We start from the raw sequence: 18,842 nt of genomic DNA, 5'->3' as shown, positions 1-18,842 counted from the left end.
TTTATCAGCTCCTCTTAGAAGTGTGTTGGACCAGTGCAGATGGACGAAATCCGTTTCCTTTTCAGCTACTTCGGCATGACTCGAACCACGATGCATTTATATAGTCATTTCAATGACATACTCAGCTTCCAGGTTCAAACTTGGGTTTTATTTTGCGTTGCGACTGTAAATTCATTGCGACTCACACGGCAAAACTCGCGTCCGACTTCAACTCAGTGTAATTCATGTTCCCATTCGATGCCCTATATTGCTTCCATTTTCTAAATCCACGCTTTAGTAGAATAGAATGTACCCAAATCAGGATTACTTGTTAAAAAAGCTGTCTCACCATGAAAATCACCTATCCTGATAAAATATGAACGTGTCACGAGCCAACGCTTGAGCTCAAGACCGTGCAGCAGCGTAGGCTTTCTTTGGTTCGTTGGATCGCCTAAGCTAAGCGTTTTTTTTTCAAAGATCGATCACTTAAGTACTAACCCACCTGGATGGTAGATAGAGAAAGTGTTTAGAGAGAGAAATTGTAGGAGAAAATATATTTCTATTAGTCAAATGTTAGATGATGCAAATGATAAGAAGAGCACCTCTATTTATACACAAGCTCTTCCAATTACTATCGCTAATCGCCCCTTGATCAAACGGTGGAGATATATTCTTCCCAACTACTGAGCTTATTCCGTTCCCTCGGATAATTTCTTGGTACATCGAGCTTTGGAAGGCTCAAGACTGTCATATTCGCCCTCACCCAATCGAGTGACGCCCTCTATGCTCTCAACTCGGAGTCTTTTGCTTGCCCAATCGCATCCTTCTCTTGGATTGTTGGTTTCTTCAAAGGTTGGCGATTCTTTTGTTTCCGATGCACTTGGTCTTTTTCTTCTTGATTTGTCAGCTATACGGCTCTTGAATCCCAACTCGTTCCACAAAGCAATTCCTTCTTGCCTTTTCCAAGTTACTCAGCAAGTATTCCATTTCTTGGAAAATGCAAATGGATCGACATCTCACTTTGAGTTTGAGTTGGCATAGGTCGCCTCAACTCCACCTTCAGTCCCTCCAAAAATTGTGGCTTCGCTGTCAACTCGATTACAAGCTCCTCAACTCTCGACCTTCATACACGAGTCGGATAGTGGAGATCCTTTTGATCTCCGTCAACCAAAGATCATCCATACCACCGATGGGCATTTTTGGTCGGAGATAATAATTGACTTGGTTCTCATGTCGATTATGGAGAATTACAAACCCAAAATAAGATCATATTCATCAAGCAGTATTACCTCGATAAGGAATTTGCCTTTCCTATCACCGATGTGTAGTTCCACATTCCGAGCAATGCCAATGGCCGGTATATCATCCAAGTTGACTGCCTTAAACTGATGTCCTAGTAGGTTCTGCTCGAAGTCCCAAATTTTTTGCTGCTTCACTCGACAAGAACATGTATTAACGCACCTGTGTCCATCAAGGCATAGAGTTTTGTGCTATTAACTTTGACTTCCACAAATGGAAAACTTGTACTCGGAGGCTTACGAACGGTGTTTGAGTGTTTACGAAGTTAAGAATCTTTGTGGTTTTGAGCCACACTTCTCTCTTTTCTTGCTTTGCTTGTTCCTCTCCCTCCATGGTGAGAAATGCCGCGAGTTTGTTCCTCTTTGAACAATCTTGGGACCAATGGAAACCGTTGCAAAAGAAGCAAGGTGATGGTGGTGGCCTCTTCTCCCTTTCTTTGTGGGAGTCACCTTGGGGTCGGTTCCACTTTTGGTTGGATAGTTTGGAAGGGCCTTCTCCTCGTGATCTTCCCCGTCAATCTCTTCGACCACAGGTAACTTCGCCTTCCCTGTCCTCATCGTGGTGGCAATCCATTCTCCATCCTTTCCCTTTGGACTTGGGAGATTCCTGATTGGTGAAGTTGGCAAGAGACTCGGCTACGTTTAGTGCCTTTGAGATACTTCAGACATCCCGTCTTTTGAGTTCGAGTTGGGCCCAAGGCCTCAAACCATCCATGAATGCGCCAAGAGCTTCCTCCTCCCTTAAGTTGGGAATTTGGTGTTTGAGTTTGGTGAACTCCTTCACGTACTCCCGGACTGTGCCCTTTTGTTCAAGTGTGTGAAGTTTGCTAGATGCTTTTTTTTTTGGGCGAACTCAGGGAAAAAGTAATCCTGAAATTCTTTCACAAAATCATCCCACGTGTTGATGGGATCGGCATCTCTCTTGGTCTCATCACACCTATTTCGGCACCAAAGCAAGGCATCATCAAGTAGGGACATAAAATGCTTTTTTTACCTTGGCCAATTCGTCTTGAATGCTAACGGCGTCAAAGTATTCTTCTATTACTCCAAATGAAGTTGTCCCCTTCTTTAGCGGACTACTTGCCCTTGAACTCCTAGGGCTTTGGCACATCCACCTTGTGCGCTACTTGAATGAGTTTGGTACATATGCAATACTAGTCTTACACAAGACTAGTTGGGTCTTGAGCTCTTAGACCTCCAACTTCAAAGCTTTAACCTCGACTTCGTGGAAATTGTCCTAATTAAGCCCTAGGATTTCTATCTTCAATGCCTTGTCCTTCAAGTGCAAGGGGGCCATGAATTTGTTCGCGATGGTCATGAATTTGAGGTGTAGCATCTCTTTGACCTTATCGATTATTTGGGTTTGTTCATTTTGCGGAAAATAAGTGATTTAGAAAACATTTTCCAAAAAATAATTGCTTATATTATTTAGAAAAATTAGTCAACGAAAAATATTTTCATTATAAATAATAATCTATGTGTAACTATTTTCATGGATGATGAAAAAATTTTCCATTCATTTATTTTTCTAAACGATATAAGCGATCATTTTTCGGAAAATATTTTTCAAATCATTTATTTTCTGCGAAACGAACTCACCCTTTTGTTTCACCTCTTTGAGTCCTTCACTAATTTCACCATGGTGGCCTTCATTCTAGGGAACCCTTTTTTCGAGGGCCAACATGACGAAGTCCGTCGAGGGAGCCCTCTTCTTGGCTCTACCGTGGGTCTCCTTCTCTTGGGGAGCCTTACCAACAACAACAATAGCGGCAACTCGTTGGTTCGACATTCTTTTGACCACTTAATATGCTTTTTGATCTTTTTGAACAAACTCTCTTCAACTCGAGCTCTGATACCACTTGTCACGGCCCGATGCTCGAGATCGAGGTCGTGCGACTTCTTAGGCTTCATTTGGTTCATTGGGTCACGTAAGTTAAGCTTTTTTCCCTAGGATTGATTGCTCGGCTACTAATTCACCCAGACTGTAGAAAGAGAAAATTTGGGAGAGAATGTATTTTTATTGCTCAATCTTCCAATTACTATCGTTGATCGCCCCTTAATCAAATGGTAGACATCTATTCTTCCTAATTATTGTCCATCCTATTAAATATAAGACTACTGTTTACCCATTAAATACAAAATATATCTTGAATACAAATATACATTTTCAAGAAATCTTAGGTCTTTATTAGTTCAAGGCTTATTTCGTTCCCTCGGATCATTTCTCTATATATCGAGCCTCACAAATTTCGGGACTGTGACATATGAAATCTTTGTAAATAATAGTATGGTGGAAAGGCATTCACATTCTGCTTTCGTGTTGTTGATCTGCATAAAATTGGGGAGATCTCCAGTTGGGGTAGAAAAGAGCAAAACTTATTTTAAAGATTTCGCAAAACTTTTTTGAAAGATTTCAACAGTAGTTTATTTCGACAGGTTGACCCGGTCTTTTACTTGATGAGCGGCAGTCAACAATTTCAGCCCTCCACTGTCCAAGTCCAACTGTCCAAGTGACAGCTCAAAGATCCTTAGCACTGCTCACACACCGCAGAGGGGGGAAAAAGGAAGCAAGAGAAAAAACAAGAAATTGTTTTGGCAGCAAACCAAACATTTGAGAGAAAATCAATGATGTTGACAGGTGAAGTACGGACAGCTTAGCAAGAAATATATAAAAAAAGAAACGAGGGTAAAAAGAGTGAAGTATTGGTATGAACAGAGCAGCACCATGTCTTCCATCAAAGATGGACCTAAGATCAAAAGAATCATATCCATGAAGGGCCCCGATTGATACACGTGGCCATATTGCCAATCCTGAAGTAGCTAAAATGGGTGTGAGTGTGTGCTCACCAGTGGGCCTCTCACAACTAGGACTAGGAGTGGGACGGTGTGGGAAACAGTATTACTTCGCAACACCAGCTGCATCACTCTCTCCTTAACTTCTGTGAGAAACTGAGTGGCAAAGTACTGAGGAAACCCTTCTCTCTATCCCCTTCTACCAAACCCAATTTCAACACCTCTCCACTTTCTAAAACTTTCAAGAGGCCCTATAACAATTCAGCACCGTTTAAGGATCCCAAAAACCATTAGCAAGCAAGAAGCAAAGCATTTTTATGCACTAGCCAACGCCGAAAAACTCTTTTCGTTACTCAGATTGGAAAACCCACTTCTCCCTTCCACACAACCCAGCCATCAAAGCCAACCCCTGAAACTGAAAAACAAGTTATGTCTACTCATGGGATTCTGTTGTCTCTCTTTCTTGCCCTCTTCTTCGCCTTTGCCAGTTGCATCCCTCCAAATCAAGCAGCTTTACTCCATGTGAGTGCCTCTCCCTCTTTCTGTTGCTATCCGCAATTTAGCTCCAGAAATCCTAGATCCCTTCATTTTCCTTCCCAAAGTTGTGATTTTTTTCATCTGGGTAATCACTGGTTTGAATGTTCTTGGTAGGCAAACGAGTCGCCAGCAGAGGAAGAGATGGTGCCATTGGTGGAGCAAGGCAAATTTGAGATGGTGGAGTTGAATGAGACAAGGAGGAGATTGGGGAGCTTCCAGATATGTGCACTGTGCACTTGCTGTGGTGGAGCAAGAGGGGTGTGCTTGCCATCTCCATGTTGCTATGCCATCAATTGCAACATCCCAAACCGCCCTTTTGGCTTCTGTTCTTTCACTCCCAAGACCTGCAATTGCTTTGGATGCCATCTCTGAGCCCCTCCTCCACTTCCTACTCTGAAAATAATATTTTGTCTTCATCTGTTCTACTTTATTAAAATTTGGGGGGGGGGGGGGGGAGGGGGTAAGCTTTATTTCTGCTAGGGAGCGTGAGTGGGGAAGAATATCTGTGTTAGATTCTTGAAAAGAAAAAGGGAAGAAGAATTGTTTATAAGGTAACTTAAGTCGTAATTTGTTATCATCACATAGGGAATCGCTAGTTCCAGATGGGTTTTGCTATTTGTAGCTGGGGTTTATTTTTATTGTCATTTGGCAAGAGGAGGTGGTTTTTGCTGGAAATAGCAAGACCTTGCCTGTGAAAGCTTTGGCAGTTTAGGATTCCTATGAACGTTGTCCTTAGTACAAGCAAATGGGTCCTTATTTTTATGTCTTTGATCTCTCTCTCTCTCTCTGACCCGACATTGGGACTTGCATCCGTGGGTGGAGGAGAAGTATAATTGTTCTTGAATCTGCTCCACTGAAGTTTTGTATTACTAAAGCGTGATCAGATCTTATTTTTTCTTCTTTCCTATTAAATTTCTTTCTCAGTATCTTTGTTGGTTGATGACATTGCCCGGATGATAAGCAAGAAGAGCGCTTTAGTTGCATTTCTGACTGTACATCATTATTATTAAGACATAATAGTTGAGGCCAGTCAATGTGCTTCTCGTGTTGTTTGACTTTGAGCTAAAAGAGTATTTTCCAGATCTCCCTTTCGGCGCTGCGCTCCAGCTGAGTCGTGCTCTCCTTTTCCTTGCACCAGTGGGTGTTTAACGTTCGAATTTTTCGTTCTGGTATTGCATATACATGCATGGTCATTAGAGGAAGAGCTTGCTCAGAAGCAAGAGGTCTTCTTCTTCTTCTTCTTCCTATGGTACTTTGTGGAGCAGCACTACAGATCTTGGCACGTGGTGAAAGTAAATCGTTCATGGGCTTATTATTAGCTTATGAAGTAAATCGATCGCGGGTGATTTCACAAAACACTTTCTTGGTCTTTTCTCTAGCAGATTAGGTACAATAAAATTTTTGGAGTCATCAGTCATGGAGACAAAGTTTAAGGATTTTAATATAAGGGAATGTCGTGCCTGGTTCTTATGGGTCATGTCCTGATCTGGCCGGCACCATGCTTTGGTCAAATGGGGCACCTTGGCTTAAAGGAAGAGGGAGAGGGAGAGAGATGAGTTTGTAATAGTTGGCAGATGAGATGGATGAGGGAAATTAATGAATGTAGGTGAGGCCAACCATATATTAAGGAGTGGGTGGAAGTTGGGGGCAATTAAGCCAAGCTATATCTGCTTTATTGCTATTGACATTTGCTTGGCTTGCCTCAGCTTCAACTGCATTCTTCGCTTCCCTATTGATGGAATAGGATTTCATTAGGAACAGGTTTCTTATCCTTATTTAATAACTTGGCATTTGTTTATTCATTCTTCAGAGGAGGATATATCTAAGAACTCTCACTTCGACAACAAGTGATTCAGTCCACTTGTGCTGTGTGTGCTTTGGGAGTGATAAATTTCTTTTTCAATCTTGTGGGGCTCATCATACAAATCCACCCTCATTCTGAATGTGTTGTCTTGAGAACTGTACTGTGGAATCTTTTTTAGTTTTCTGCTTTTTTATTCTTAAAAAAACTTCTGGGCAGCAGACCATGTGCCTCTTTGCTTCTTCTGGATTTTGTCCGTGAGACTTTACAGTCTTCTAGTAGAATGTCCTTCAACTGCAATAGCCATCCCTCTGTTGTTTCTCTATTAATTCTCTTTTACCAACTTATGTCAATGAGTGTTTATCATTGTTATCTTCATAGGAGAAGGATGAGAGAGATGCGTTTTATAAGACCAATTTTGTTGCCCGATATTGAAACAAGATACGCTGTGGCTCTGTGCAATTAGATTGAGTCGATATAGTCGTGTTCGACTTGTACTAGAGGAGCTTGCACTTGCACAGTACTAATTATGATACAGAGGATGTAATTTTGGGCAAGTGGAGACCTAAATATGAAGCAATATTCAGTGGGAGGTCATTTTCAATCATTCAATTCCCAGAATTTGGAGCAATGCTAGGCAGACACTCCTCATGATTGCAACTCAACAAAAATCATTAGCAGTGTCACTGAAAGTGCCCACCGCAACAGGGTAAAAAAGGGCCAAAAGAAAGAGCAATCATTTGCCACAGATTACCTCCGACTCCGAATCAACAAGATAATCTAGAGAAGCCTGAAACGGCGGTAATTCCTGAAGTTACAAACTGTAAAGATCTTGTAGTTCATTATGGCTTGTCATAATGTGCACCGGTCAACAGATCATATGAAATAGTACGAGATAGGCCGAAAGCGTACAACCTTTTATGGACCCTCTTTATATGTTTTATGAAACATTGGCCAGTGGTCTGACGAAAGAGTACGCTCGGTGAGAGTCATACAAAAATTGCTTCCTGATAGTCTATGCCACTCTGCAGTCTCGAAGATGGTCTCAACCGGACAAACAAAAGGAATGATATCGAGGTATAGAGAGAGCATTTACCTCGCAACCTAATCATCAACCTTGCAATTGAAAAGGAGGATTCAATTATATACAGGAGCAGCGGCACGATGTACATGGTACCTTTGAAGCCCCGGCACTGCATAAACTATGCTTTAAGATACGAGGCTTATCTTCTCAATGCCTATAATCGACTGCAGCCTCGGTCCTCTTTGCATTGTGTATAGCCATCAATCTAAAGAATTCTTCTCAAGAGGAGCATTGCTGGACATTAGGCCATGATATTGTCCTTTGCAGCTTGAGGGTACGGATCAGTCCAACATTCATCTTCCTTGACAGCTTTCTTCCATCTTTTTCTGAATATTGCGAGTTCGATATATGACTGCCTCCTCACCTGCTGACACATTAAGAACGTGATTAGTATCACCAGTAGTGTGTCTAGGCCCCAAGCACTCAAAAACCTCATTCACTAGCCCATGAGAAGATGAATAGTATCACCATACTAATAGGCATCCATTTATATGATAAGCGCTGAACTTATCTATCACATAAGCTAGGAAGTTCTATCAGCCAACATATCACTGAATATAGTGTGACATTCGATAAGTAATACCTACATCTCAAACCCAACATGAAATAGCACTTCATTCTATATCCTCTCTCAATTAGTTGTTTGAATAGACATCTCAGTTCATAAAAATAAACATCATGCTTTGAAAGTCAAATGACGGGAAAAAAACTTTTAGAATGCGTCATTTGCTTCTTCTTCTTCATTATAAGACGGTAAGGAAATTGTCGCAAATGAGGGGAAACTTACTTCAACTCTAGGATCATGTTTATGAGACCTTGATTGTGCCTGCACAAGAAGGATGGCAATATACAATTTCCAGTCACGCAGATATTTGCCAGAAGTTTGCAATAATCAATGAAGGTAAAAAATCAGACAATACCTCTGATTCCACTTTTTCAGTCTCAGAAGTATCGTTATGTGACTGTGAGTCCGACTGCAAGCATGAGTTGTAAAGATGAAGAAAACAATAAAAAATAACCTTAACAACCCAATTACCAACAGAAAATCCTCAAGATAATTTCAACACTGAACTATTTCACCAGTAAATGATGTCCGTTTTTTTTTTGGTCAGGACCCGTAAATGATGTCTGCATAGCATGCAAACCTTACGATTTTGATAACTATTTCTATATTATGCTGATTCAGCATTCAAGATGCTGCACCTTGAGAGAATGATAACCGTAATAGTCCAAACCTTGTTTTCAATGCCACCGCCGAGTGTCGGCCGATTATAATGCACTATATACTCAGCATCCACAATGCCTACATTCTTGATTCGATCACCCTGTCAAGACAAACTGAAGTAAATAATCTCCAACTTGAAGATGTTTAAGAAGGAAAGCAGGTTGAGTCTACATCGATGGCTGAGTAGAGAAAGTTAAACTGACTTGAGCGCAGTAACCAAGTTGTGTGTCTAGGCCCCAAGCATGGATCAAATCATTCTGTTAAGAAAGTTAAGAATGCACACAGTGGTGAGTAACTCATCTGCCTCTGTAAAAGGTTGGGCCGAACTGGGTCACCCTATATCATCCATGAGTTTAAAATGTAGTGACTATAATTATCATTCTATTATACACATGTAGATTATCAAATGCAGCAGTTTCCAACTTTATTATTCTAGTCCAAATCAGACAGTAAGCGTGCAATTCAAAATCAGATTTAAACTCATACAATAAAGATATCATCCTGCACATCTTAATGGCTACCTATCTAACCTAGACATCTCTTCCAATTGACATGGCCCCAATAACAAGCAGAACCTTTTGATGTCCTAGAAAAAGACATAAACCAGACACAAGAAAAATGGAACACCTGAATCATATACCATACACAGCGCCAGGCAGCTCTAGAGAAAACCGGAGCCATCATCTCTATCCACCTGTAACAGATTATATCCACTTAGTTTCTACAGAAGACCATACTAGACGATCAGCAGAAGGAAAAAGGAGTAAATTATCTCGAATATAAAAGTCTGAAAAGAATAGCCTGCAAAAAACAGACAATCCAGTGCATATAAAGTACACCCAACAGATACAAAGCACTTTCAATAGTATATAGTGCAGTGCACCTACCCAGTGCATGGAGGAGCTGTACTGTTCGAACCACAACCTTTACCAGGACCACCAGGCTTGAAAGTCCTCCTGTTGACAAAAGAAGAAAGATAGTACTTCAATCCACAAATCAATACCGCTCTATAGTTGCTTACTTTCAACCTAATATTGTCATTCAGTAAACAGATTGACGTTTCCGCAAGTTGTCCTTCGGTGAACACATTAACATTTCAGATGATGCTACGTGACTGATTGTAGCCATCCTTACAAATCTATGTTAACTGTCGAGTTATTCAAGTAAAAAAAGCAATTACTGCATGGAAATCCCACAGATAAAGTGCTACTGTAGGACAAAGAAAATTTGTTTTGGATGGTTGAATCACACCAATTAGTCGGTTCCATGGTTATGGCAATTTTCTTAGGCAAGATCCTGAGGAGGCACGACATTGCTAAAGCCTGGCATGTCTGGATGTTGGGTAATACATTCATTTTACCTCCCCTAATTCCATGTTCACGTTTGAGACCATCCATCACTAGACAGAGGTTCGCACAATCCAACAACAAGCAATGACTTAAAAACAACAATAAATGTAGTAAGAGGCATGTATGAGATCAACCAAATTTTGGAGTCAAACTTTGGCAAAAGATAATAGGACATACCTGTGTACAACCGATCTCCTCCCACGTGCAGTGATTTGATGATGCACCTCTGATTTGGTTGGATCAAGGGCTGGTTGTGATATCTCAAGCCCTTCGGTCTTGATAATAGAGATATACCTACAAGAATTTGGTGTTTTGGAGGAGGGAAGAGCCAGATATCTTGTCAAAGGCATTTGGAAGTTGGACCACACCATAATCACCATTTCAAGTATCGCACACAATCATTGAAACAATAAGGTATGGCATTCAATCATTGCCAACAAGTTAACTAAAAGTTTGCAATGAAACATGAAGCTGAGTACGTCATTGCGCTATTAGTGTGCTGATCAAGAAACCAATTATCTGAATGAGTGTAGATTTAACAGCTATTTGATGAAGCATCGCATATTAACAAAGTGGAACACTGATACTCTCACGTCTTACACTCCCCGTAAGGTAGCAAAGAAAATTGAATTGCTTATGAGGTGAAGCACACATACTTGTCGGGGTGAAAATCTTCAACTCCTAGGTCCTCATCCCACAGAAAAATATATTTGTATTCTGCAACTATATCTGGATGAAGGAAACGTTTGGCGAACCACCTAGACATGTAGAACAAGATTGAAGATCCATTAGGATACTGTGAATGATCATTACCGGGGTTTGAAGGAAAAGACCACTTGCCATTTAGTTTGGTTAAATGCAGATACATGTATGACGCGATCACTCCATTCTAAGTCCTTCCACTCATCAACAACACCATCATAGTGGAAAAGCATCACCACAAAATCATTTGACAGAAACTGCAAAGTGCAAAGTGAAAATTGACACAGTTAGCCTGGATAAAAGCTCGAGAAAAAGGGGCTAAGAGTCTCCTCACCTTTGTAACCATTTTATTTACAAGATCCTTTTGCTTGATTCCAACAGCCATTGCAAACAAGTTAGACGAAGAACTAAGAGAGCCCTGTCCAAAGATCAAGCAAGTTAATGGATGTTCAGAACTATGATGTTATATCTTCTACAATGAAAACTATTGTCATTTCAGGCTGCTTTTTTACCTCTGCAGAATCCCACAACGGCCTCATTTCCAAATCAGAAGAACTGGCAACAATACCTTCTGGTAAGGCCTCACTTCCACGTGGTCTGCGACGATTCTGAAATGAAAACACAAAGAAGCTATTAAGCAACAAGTGAGACATCTGGCATGGCACAAATGAATTGAAAGTGACGAGGTCCAAAACTGCCATTCTCTAATAACAAGCACTGGATGAAAGGATGACATACTGCACAAGTGCTGGTGTTAGAGCTCTGTGATTTATCAATTATCCTCCAATCCCATCCTGAGAATTTCTGCAAAACATTTTCAATTTCATTTGTGACATCCAGCATATAAACTACCGGGACCGAGTTACAGTGAAAAAACATGATTATCTGTAGAACTAAGAAGAGTAGGTATACACCTCTTTGTAATCTGATGCCAACAGCGCACTCCCGATGAAGAGTCCTAGACAAAACAAAGATGCTGCAGGAAAGAAGTTACAGAAACTAGATTTTCTACACTTTTGATCTGCAAAGAGGGAAGCCTGAAGGAAAAAGAAAAACAGAATAATGTCAGAAGAAATGAAGGTTTCCAGTGTCCTTCTCCACAAGGAAATCAATGTACTCACTCACTGAAGTGAATAAAAGGAACGGATATCATATGTACATCTCATTAAACATCTTGAATCTATTTTTCGAAACTCATCAAGCTCTCAATTGCGCGATAAAAACCGTATATGCATCAAATACATTGGAAAAAATGGTCAAGGACACTACTTTTAGAATCTAAAGAAAAACCGCTCCCGGCTACTGTAATTTCTTGGCTAATAAAATCTCATTTGTGTAGCTCAAGGTTTGCCCATAAACTAGTAATCCCTAACCTAACAAGTAATTAGTGCAAAAGAAAGCTTAATTAACGCATGAAATTAGGAGATGACGGGATTGAAATGACAAAGTCTGAACATGCATAGAACTCTCCAACTATGTATATGCAGCATAGCCCATAATCAGCAGTTCATTGAAATGACAGACGTATTTCATGGCTGATGTTTGCAATTTACAACTTAGCCGTGCTCAGTTCACACCAAAATCAGCTTGACCCTCAACATGAATTTAATTCCACCATCCAAAGACAGAGAAACAAAACAGGATTCCTCTGAAAGAATAAGCTTCCTCTGAAGTCATACGCAATGTAAACTCTAACAAGCCTCACGAGCTATTGGCAAATTCCCCCATCTGATACTATCGCATATTTGCCTTCAGAAGCAGCATATTCAACAAAACTTGAGCACACTGGAAAAAGTAGTCACTCATGGAGAAAACAATGAAAGGAAGATGCAAATTAATCAAAACTACAAAAAGCAAGAGCGAGAATCTTGTGTTCCCATTGCACTCATTAAAGTGTGCTTTCGCAGGGAATCAAATGCAAAGCCGTCCGAACATGGCAAGTTAAGATAAAGTACGATTAACCCATCAGGGCGCAAAAACCAAATGCTAAAGTCGCTTTGTGAAACTTTTAGCTGACCCAGAGAATTTAATTAACTGAGACACCCTCAGCGGTTAACTTTCTGCACTAAAATTCTAAAATTTTGCTTTGTGTCATTGTGTCATCGACTCATTACCAGCCCACCGACACGCTCAGTTTAACTTCGAAAAGGAATGATCTTTATCATCGGATTGCATCGAGCAAGAAACAGGGGACAAGCACAACAACAATCATCCACGTAGAAGGGCATAATCAACAAAAGGGATGGGGGGGGGGGGGGGGAACTCACAGCGTTTGGAGGATTGATATCCATGGAAGTCACCCAGCATGCAGAGAGAGAGAGAGAGAGGCAACAAACGACAAGTCTCTGCTATCTTATTTCCGGGGCAAGTGGGGTCGATGAAAAGCTTTCAAGGACAAAGACTGATCCTTTTGGCTTTTGGGTATTCTCAAACAACAGCCACAAGCTTTCAAGACGGAAAAACTTGGCCAAAAACCGAAACTTTTCTTCTGGGTTAAACCAGAACTGACGAATTGAAACGTTCAAGATTGGAATTTCAGGGCGGCTCATGCCAAAGTGTGTTCTTTCTGTTCTGGGGGGGAGGAGGGGGAGGTGGGAGACAACCCAAGCATCACGGTAGATGATGCTGGAGAGATAGATGTCGGGGGAGCAACGTTGCCACGATCTTCAACGCCGTACGGGGATATCATTTAAGAATTGGACCGCGCGATACCCGGGTTTGCTTTCGACCTCCAACAATTAAACAAAGATTTGAACACCCCCGCGAGCGAGGTTGCCTCTTTCTCTTCTTGTCTAGCGTAGGTAAGAAGCAGAGGAGGTAAAAACGCGGGGGCAATCTCCAACGTGGGCAAAGATCCCATGTTTTTATGATCAATTAAGGACTAGCAGATCTTTTGTTTTGCAGATGTAATTCTTTTGGATGTTTTGGTAATAGATTTCTAAACAATACAATCGATATATTTTCATGTATTCTCGTCCATAATTGTCTCGTATGAATTACGCATATTTAGGTAATAAATATTTGCAAACGATTCTTTATGTATATATAGATTCTAATTCTGAAATGCACGTATGTCATATAGTTCAAATAGCTGTTTATGACGAAATATTGAAAGAGTTTAACGATATCGGACATTTATATCTTATCTTACCCATATTTAACTAATGATATATTAAATGATTAATCTCAAATCGGGCTCATATTTGACAAATCAATGGTATTAAAATCGTATTTGAGAAATAATATAAAAGTATGCTCGCGTGAAGTTGTAACACTTGGCACATTCAAACACGAGCTTTACCCATCAATTTACTTTTTATGGCCACTTTAGCTAACCTTAATTTAGCAAATCTCTAATTTTGCATTTCTATTTCTTCTGCATTTTGGGTGATATATTTCTAATTATGTAATTGGCGACAAATTTCTAACTCATATAATTCTCTAGTACAACTATGAATATTTTGGTAATGAATGTTTTAAATGAGTTTAATAATGTAGGGACACCTATCTCAAACTTAACAAGTACCGTGTGTTGAAAGGTTAATCTCATATCGTGCTCATATTAGACAAATGAATCTATTAAAACCATATTTGAGAAATAATGTTATGAAATGATCAATCTCAATTTGGATCGAGACACAACTTTGGCCAAAATATGCGTGTACGTGGCTTTTGAAGTGGCAAACGGACGCATACACGACAAAACGACCTGGTGTTGAAATACTTCTCTCTTTCGATCGGAGGGAGGAATCACTTCAAATGAGCCCCCCTTGGCATGATACCCAACTGTGGGCTTTGATCTTGCCTCCCCCAATGTGCTGCAGACCCTCGCCTGGAGCAAGGGGTGCAATACGCGCGCAAACGGTCGCGCCTAAATACTCTTTTGAATGCAAGTTAAAAGCGTGTTTTACATTTGACTCCGTGGGCGCATCTTTCATGCAGAGGCTTTGTTTGATGAGCCACTACGTTGGACTGGCCATGGTTGCCAAAGCCCAATGGTTACGTGACGGATTCATGCGCTTGATCTAATGGTTATCTTGGTCTTCCACTCGGCACCCGTTTTTGCGCAGTTGCTGCTTTTGAGCTCCTGCTATCCCGCCTTTTCGAATTTCAGTACAGGGAAGGGTAGATCCGATCCCCTTTCTTCTTCTTCTTAAAACCCGCCCTTTCGTTTTGATCCTTCTGCCGATTCAATTCTCCTTTGCAAGCCTAAGCTTTTTCCTTTCCACGATTGCCGTTCCAAGTGAAATTCGTTTTCGTGACCTTACCCCGTGTCTTCATTCTTCTTTCCTGTCTCTGACTCGTACCATATTACTCGGCAGCATCACAAGGAAAAGCCATCATGCGAGTGCACTCTCCTTCTTCTCCCTGAAGAAGCGGGACAGATACAGCCTGTCTTCAGCATATCAGAGGTGAACTCGAGTTTTCCGATTCCGCACGAACCAAGCCCTGCTTTAGGTCCATGTTTAGTTTCCGAGTCCTCTCACGCGAAATCCTTCCTCAGTTTAATTAAACTACAGCGAAATCCTTTGCATTTTCAAAAACTCTAATGACTCCCGTGTCAAGCCACGTTTGTAATAGGAAAAACCACAAGCTCATGTGGAAAATGTCTAATACTTTAAATCAACTGGAGATGTAATGTGGCAGTTTTTCTGCCAACTTAGGTCTTACTCTCATTTGCAAGTGCTTCTAGAGTTCGCTTGGGAGCCCCATATGGAGGATCTCGAGCCACACTAGCATCTGGCCAACATGTCAAATGGTCATGCACCTTCACATCTGGTGATAAAGAAAATTTTGATGCTGCACATTGCAAGGATTTGGGATCTTCTCAATTACATTGAGCCAAAAAGAAGATTGATCTCGTGCGTTTTAAAGTATTAAATGTGCCTCGTGCAGCCAAAGCAAGAAAGAGAACAGGAAGAACATTGGGTGTGTTGTGGTAGGGCTACCATGAGATGGCGGGGAGATGGCGATTTATCGGGTGGACCTATTGATTGAACCATAAATGCAAACCCGATCGACCGTTGTCTAAGAGAAGAGTTGTAGTCCTATCGAAAAAGGGCAAGGGGAAATATCACAACTAACCAGACAGTCCTGTTTCATGTCCTTCGATTGCGAGTTCGAGCACAAAAAGTTACAAAAAGATAAGAGAATCCCTCCGGATATAAAATCCAGCATCATCAGGGAAAAAGATACGAACACCGCCTGCAGGCCGGAGATAGAATAGAAAGAATTCCAAATATTTCGGCAACGATACCAACATCAAGTACCAATTCATCGTTACATCATTAATTTCACTGTCGTTCATTCATATCTTACCCAATCCTCCATGAACCTACCTTATCGATGCACAGTATGAGCACAGGTAGTTTGAGCTGCCGCGCATAGGATATCTGGCGTTTTGACAGGACATATTGCATCAAGCAAAAACAAAATGATAAACCATTTTACTGACCACTCATATGTCCAAGAAGCCTGATTCATAATATGGCCAGCTAACGAGTATGTATACAAAGAAATCACGGCAGGCAATGCTTCACACGGCTGAAACATGGGAAAACAAAAATGCTGTAACCCTAAATCTGCCGCCCATATGAAAACAGACTGCAAATTGTCCCTCGGAGAGGGCAAAGAAAAACAAATCAAAAAGCTCCATCAGATTCTGGCTATATAGTATGCCCTATCTTGGATTACATGAGCTGCTCGATGCCATCATTAAATAGCCACATATATTCAAAGCATATCAGCGTTATCCTCGACTTTTAAGGAACAGTAGGAAGACTGCCTAGAAGGCTACAACAAAAATCCTTGATAAACCCTTTCAATATAAAATTAAACAAACTCCATCCAAAGGCAAAGGGTCACTACCTGTCGCTCAGGAACTTGCAAAAAGAATGTAGATGCAGTTAACTTCCAACTTCATTAATGTAACCTTCCTTGCGACCTTCAAACCCTGGTCGGAGAAGCTTCTTCTCTCTTTTAGCAATCCGCCGCATCTTTTTGTCATGAGCCCTCCCAGCAATGTTCTCCGACCTTTTCTGCTGCTTCTGCGCTTTCATTTTCTCCGTGGTTTCAATCCTCTCCTTCCATTTTCCAGCATTCTTCTGGCGCTGCTTCTTCTCCTTCTTTATGCTCTTTTTCAACAATTTGGGATCATCATGAATCCTAAGACCTGCTGCCCTACCAGTTGCAGATTTCCATGAAACCCTCTCCCCTTTATCCGGGTCCTTCTTTGCTTCTTCCAGTCTTTTTGCCTTTTCCAGCTCCTTAAGCTTTGAAACCTTCCTCTTCTTTTTCCTGTTGTCCCCATCATTCCCGAGCTTCACATAAGTGAGGGCAAGTTCCTTTGCCGCCTCCGATGCATCTTCCTCTATCTTCTCTGATGAATCACCATTTGTGGGCTTATATTCCTCCGATGCAGAGTCTCTCTTGCGTTTCTGTTGTCTGTCTTGCTTTTTCTCGCTTTGCTTTGGCCTATCAGGATTCCTAGTATTCCTATTCCCTCGGAGTTCTTGAATTTTGCGAAGAAGCCGTTGCCGGAGCTCTTCGTACGTCGCCGACCGTTCTTCACCTTCCATAGCAGACAGCGTAGGTCTAGGTTCCATTACTTCTTCTTCCTTAGACTCGTTGCTCGATTTTTCCTTCTCCAAGCTCTCCTTCAATAAGTCGAGGGTTGTTCTAGAAGATCTCTCAGGGTCTAATCGCTCTCTTCGAGCTTTCTTTATGTTTTCCTTCGATTCCTTCTTGGCCGAAGCTTTTGCGCCTTTGCTGAGACCCTGAAACCACGGCTTGTCCTTGTCATCACTGGGCAGGTAGAATTTCGCAGGGATGAGCTCGATTAACTTGTCGAAGAACACCGAATGCTGGTGAATCAGAGACTTCAGATCAAGACCCGCATCAGAATCAGGGGCGGTAGATCCAACGGCAGATTTCTGCTTCTTCTTCTTCATCTGGGAAGGATACAAGAACCAAAAGAAAAGGGGGAGGTCACAACGAGAAACCGGAGATCGTAAAGCAAAATGCCTTCTAAATTCTTCCGTGCCAAGATTTACTATAGCTTTACTCGCAGAGCAATCTCTCAGATTTACAGCACACAACAGTCATCTCAATCGAATCTCTTTCCCATCAAACAATTCAAATTCAAAACACAAAACTAGTATTTTGGACTTAGTAACTACACTGGAAAACTAGTGTTTTGGCGAAAGTTCTCTCCTTTTTCCTCAAGAATCGCCCTATAAAACAATCCTATCACAGCAACTACATGGTCCTTAATTTCTCAATCCTAGAATCACTTACACCTTTCTAGAATAGCATCCTCATGTAATCAAACAGCATCGTTCATGGCAAACGTTATTGCGCCGCTTGACCAGTATAAGAAATCAAGAATTTAATCGCGAGAGATGGAGATGTCGGTACCGAGAGACAGAGAGAGGGGCGGGACAGGGTTGCCGCTGCGGCGGCGGCGAGCGAGGGAGGCTCGGCGATGGCGGCGGCGGCGGCGACCGCTGCTGTGCGAGCGAGCGAGCGAGCGAGAGGAAAGAGAGAGAGAGAGAGAGAGAGAGCGAGGGCGAGCGCCGAGATTAGAAGAAAGAGGAGGAAGATATGTCAGGTTAGGGTTTCGCTCCCTCTCTCTCTCTCTCTCTCGACATACCGAAGTGGAAGGTCACTCTGTTCGGCAACGGCACCCAGCAATTTCTTATTTATTTTAGGGTAGGGGTGAGCATGGTCTGGATTTGGCCGGTCCTGCACCTAACTCTAGGGCCAATCCGTACAGTATTAATCGTTAATTTTTTAGATCGAGGATCGACCCTATTGAGCCTAGTACCGAACATCAGACCGACCCTATGGGTCTGGTCCCGTTCTAGGGTCAGCCCAAGACAAACCGATTATTTTTTTGTTTCATTTTTTGTATTCCTTAAAAGTATAAACTTACTTTTCAAATTCCATATCCATCAACAATGCGACATTAAGCAACAAAGCTATGAACACCGGTACATATCAAGCATAAATCTAAGATAAGATAAGAACAAAAATCTCCATTTGCTAAAAGCAACAAACCATAAAAAACGAATAT

At 41.4% G+C, this 18,842-nt stretch overlaps 4 protein-coding genes across 4 annotated transcripts in view; 2 read left to right on the top strand and 2 right to left on the bottom strand.

Moving 5' to 3' along the window:
* Positions 1–4,114: 4,114 nt before the first annotated feature.
* Positions 4,115–5,369, top strand: LOC115683040 (uncharacterized). The gene is made up of 2 exons (XM_030607427.2): positions 4,115–4,592; positions 4,722–5,369. The coding sequence occupies exons 1-2, from the start codon at positions 4,500–4,502 to the stop codon at positions 4,977–4,979; spliced, it is 351 nt and encodes a 116-aa protein (XP_030463287.1). The 5' UTR covers positions 4,115–4,499; the 3' UTR covers positions 4,980–5,369.
* Positions 5,370–7,499: 2,130 nt separating this feature from the next.
* LOC115680550 (uncharacterized) lies at positions 7,500–13,542 on the bottom strand. Its single transcript, XM_056312185.1, has 15 exons — positions 13,036–13,542; positions 11,683–11,805; positions 11,507–11,572; positions 11,281–11,376; positions 11,103–11,186; positions 10,907–11,025; positions 10,723–10,824; positions 10,244–10,360; positions 9,605–9,673; positions 9,345–9,411; positions 8,921–8,974; positions 8,728–8,817; positions 8,413–8,466; positions 8,280–8,318; positions 7,500–7,856 (listed from the first exon to the last, which is right to left on the bottom strand). Exons 1-15 carry the CDS (start codon positions 13,057–13,059, stop codon positions 7,734–7,736), a joined length of 1,227 nt encoding a protein of 408 aa, XP_056168160.1. The 5' UTR covers positions 13,060–13,542; the 3' UTR covers positions 7,500–7,733.
* LOC115678937 (protein LUTEIN DEFICIENT 5, chloroplastic) overlaps positions 11,884–18,842 on the top strand; it is an 83,931-nt gene continuing 76,972 nt past the window's right edge. The window contains exon 1 of the mRNA XM_056312136.1: positions 11,884–11,897. The gene's annotated coding sequence lies outside the window, so the exon portion shown is untranslated. The remainder of the gene's footprint in view (positions 11,898–18,842) is intronic.
* On the bottom strand, positions 16,402–17,742 carry LOC115680051 (ribosomal RNA-processing protein 14-C). The gene has a single exon (XM_030603805.2). The coding sequence runs from the start codon at positions 17,716–17,718 to the stop codon at positions 16,675–16,677; it is 1,044 nt and encodes a 347-aa protein (XP_030459665.1). The 5' UTR covers positions 17,719–17,742; the 3' UTR covers positions 16,402–16,674.

The sequence above is a fragment of the Syzygium oleosum genome, unplaced genomic scaffold (genome assembly GCF_021117445.2).
Source record: "Syzygium oleosum isolate NSW1041296 unplaced genomic scaffold, Sole_v2.1 Sole_v2.01, whole genome shotgun sequence".
Taxonomy (NCBI): Eukaryota; Viridiplantae; Streptophyta; class Magnoliopsida; order Myrtales; family Myrtaceae; genus Syzygium; species Syzygium oleosum.
Note: the sequence above shows the minus strand (reverse complement) of the source record. Positions and strands in the feature narration are given on the sequence as shown.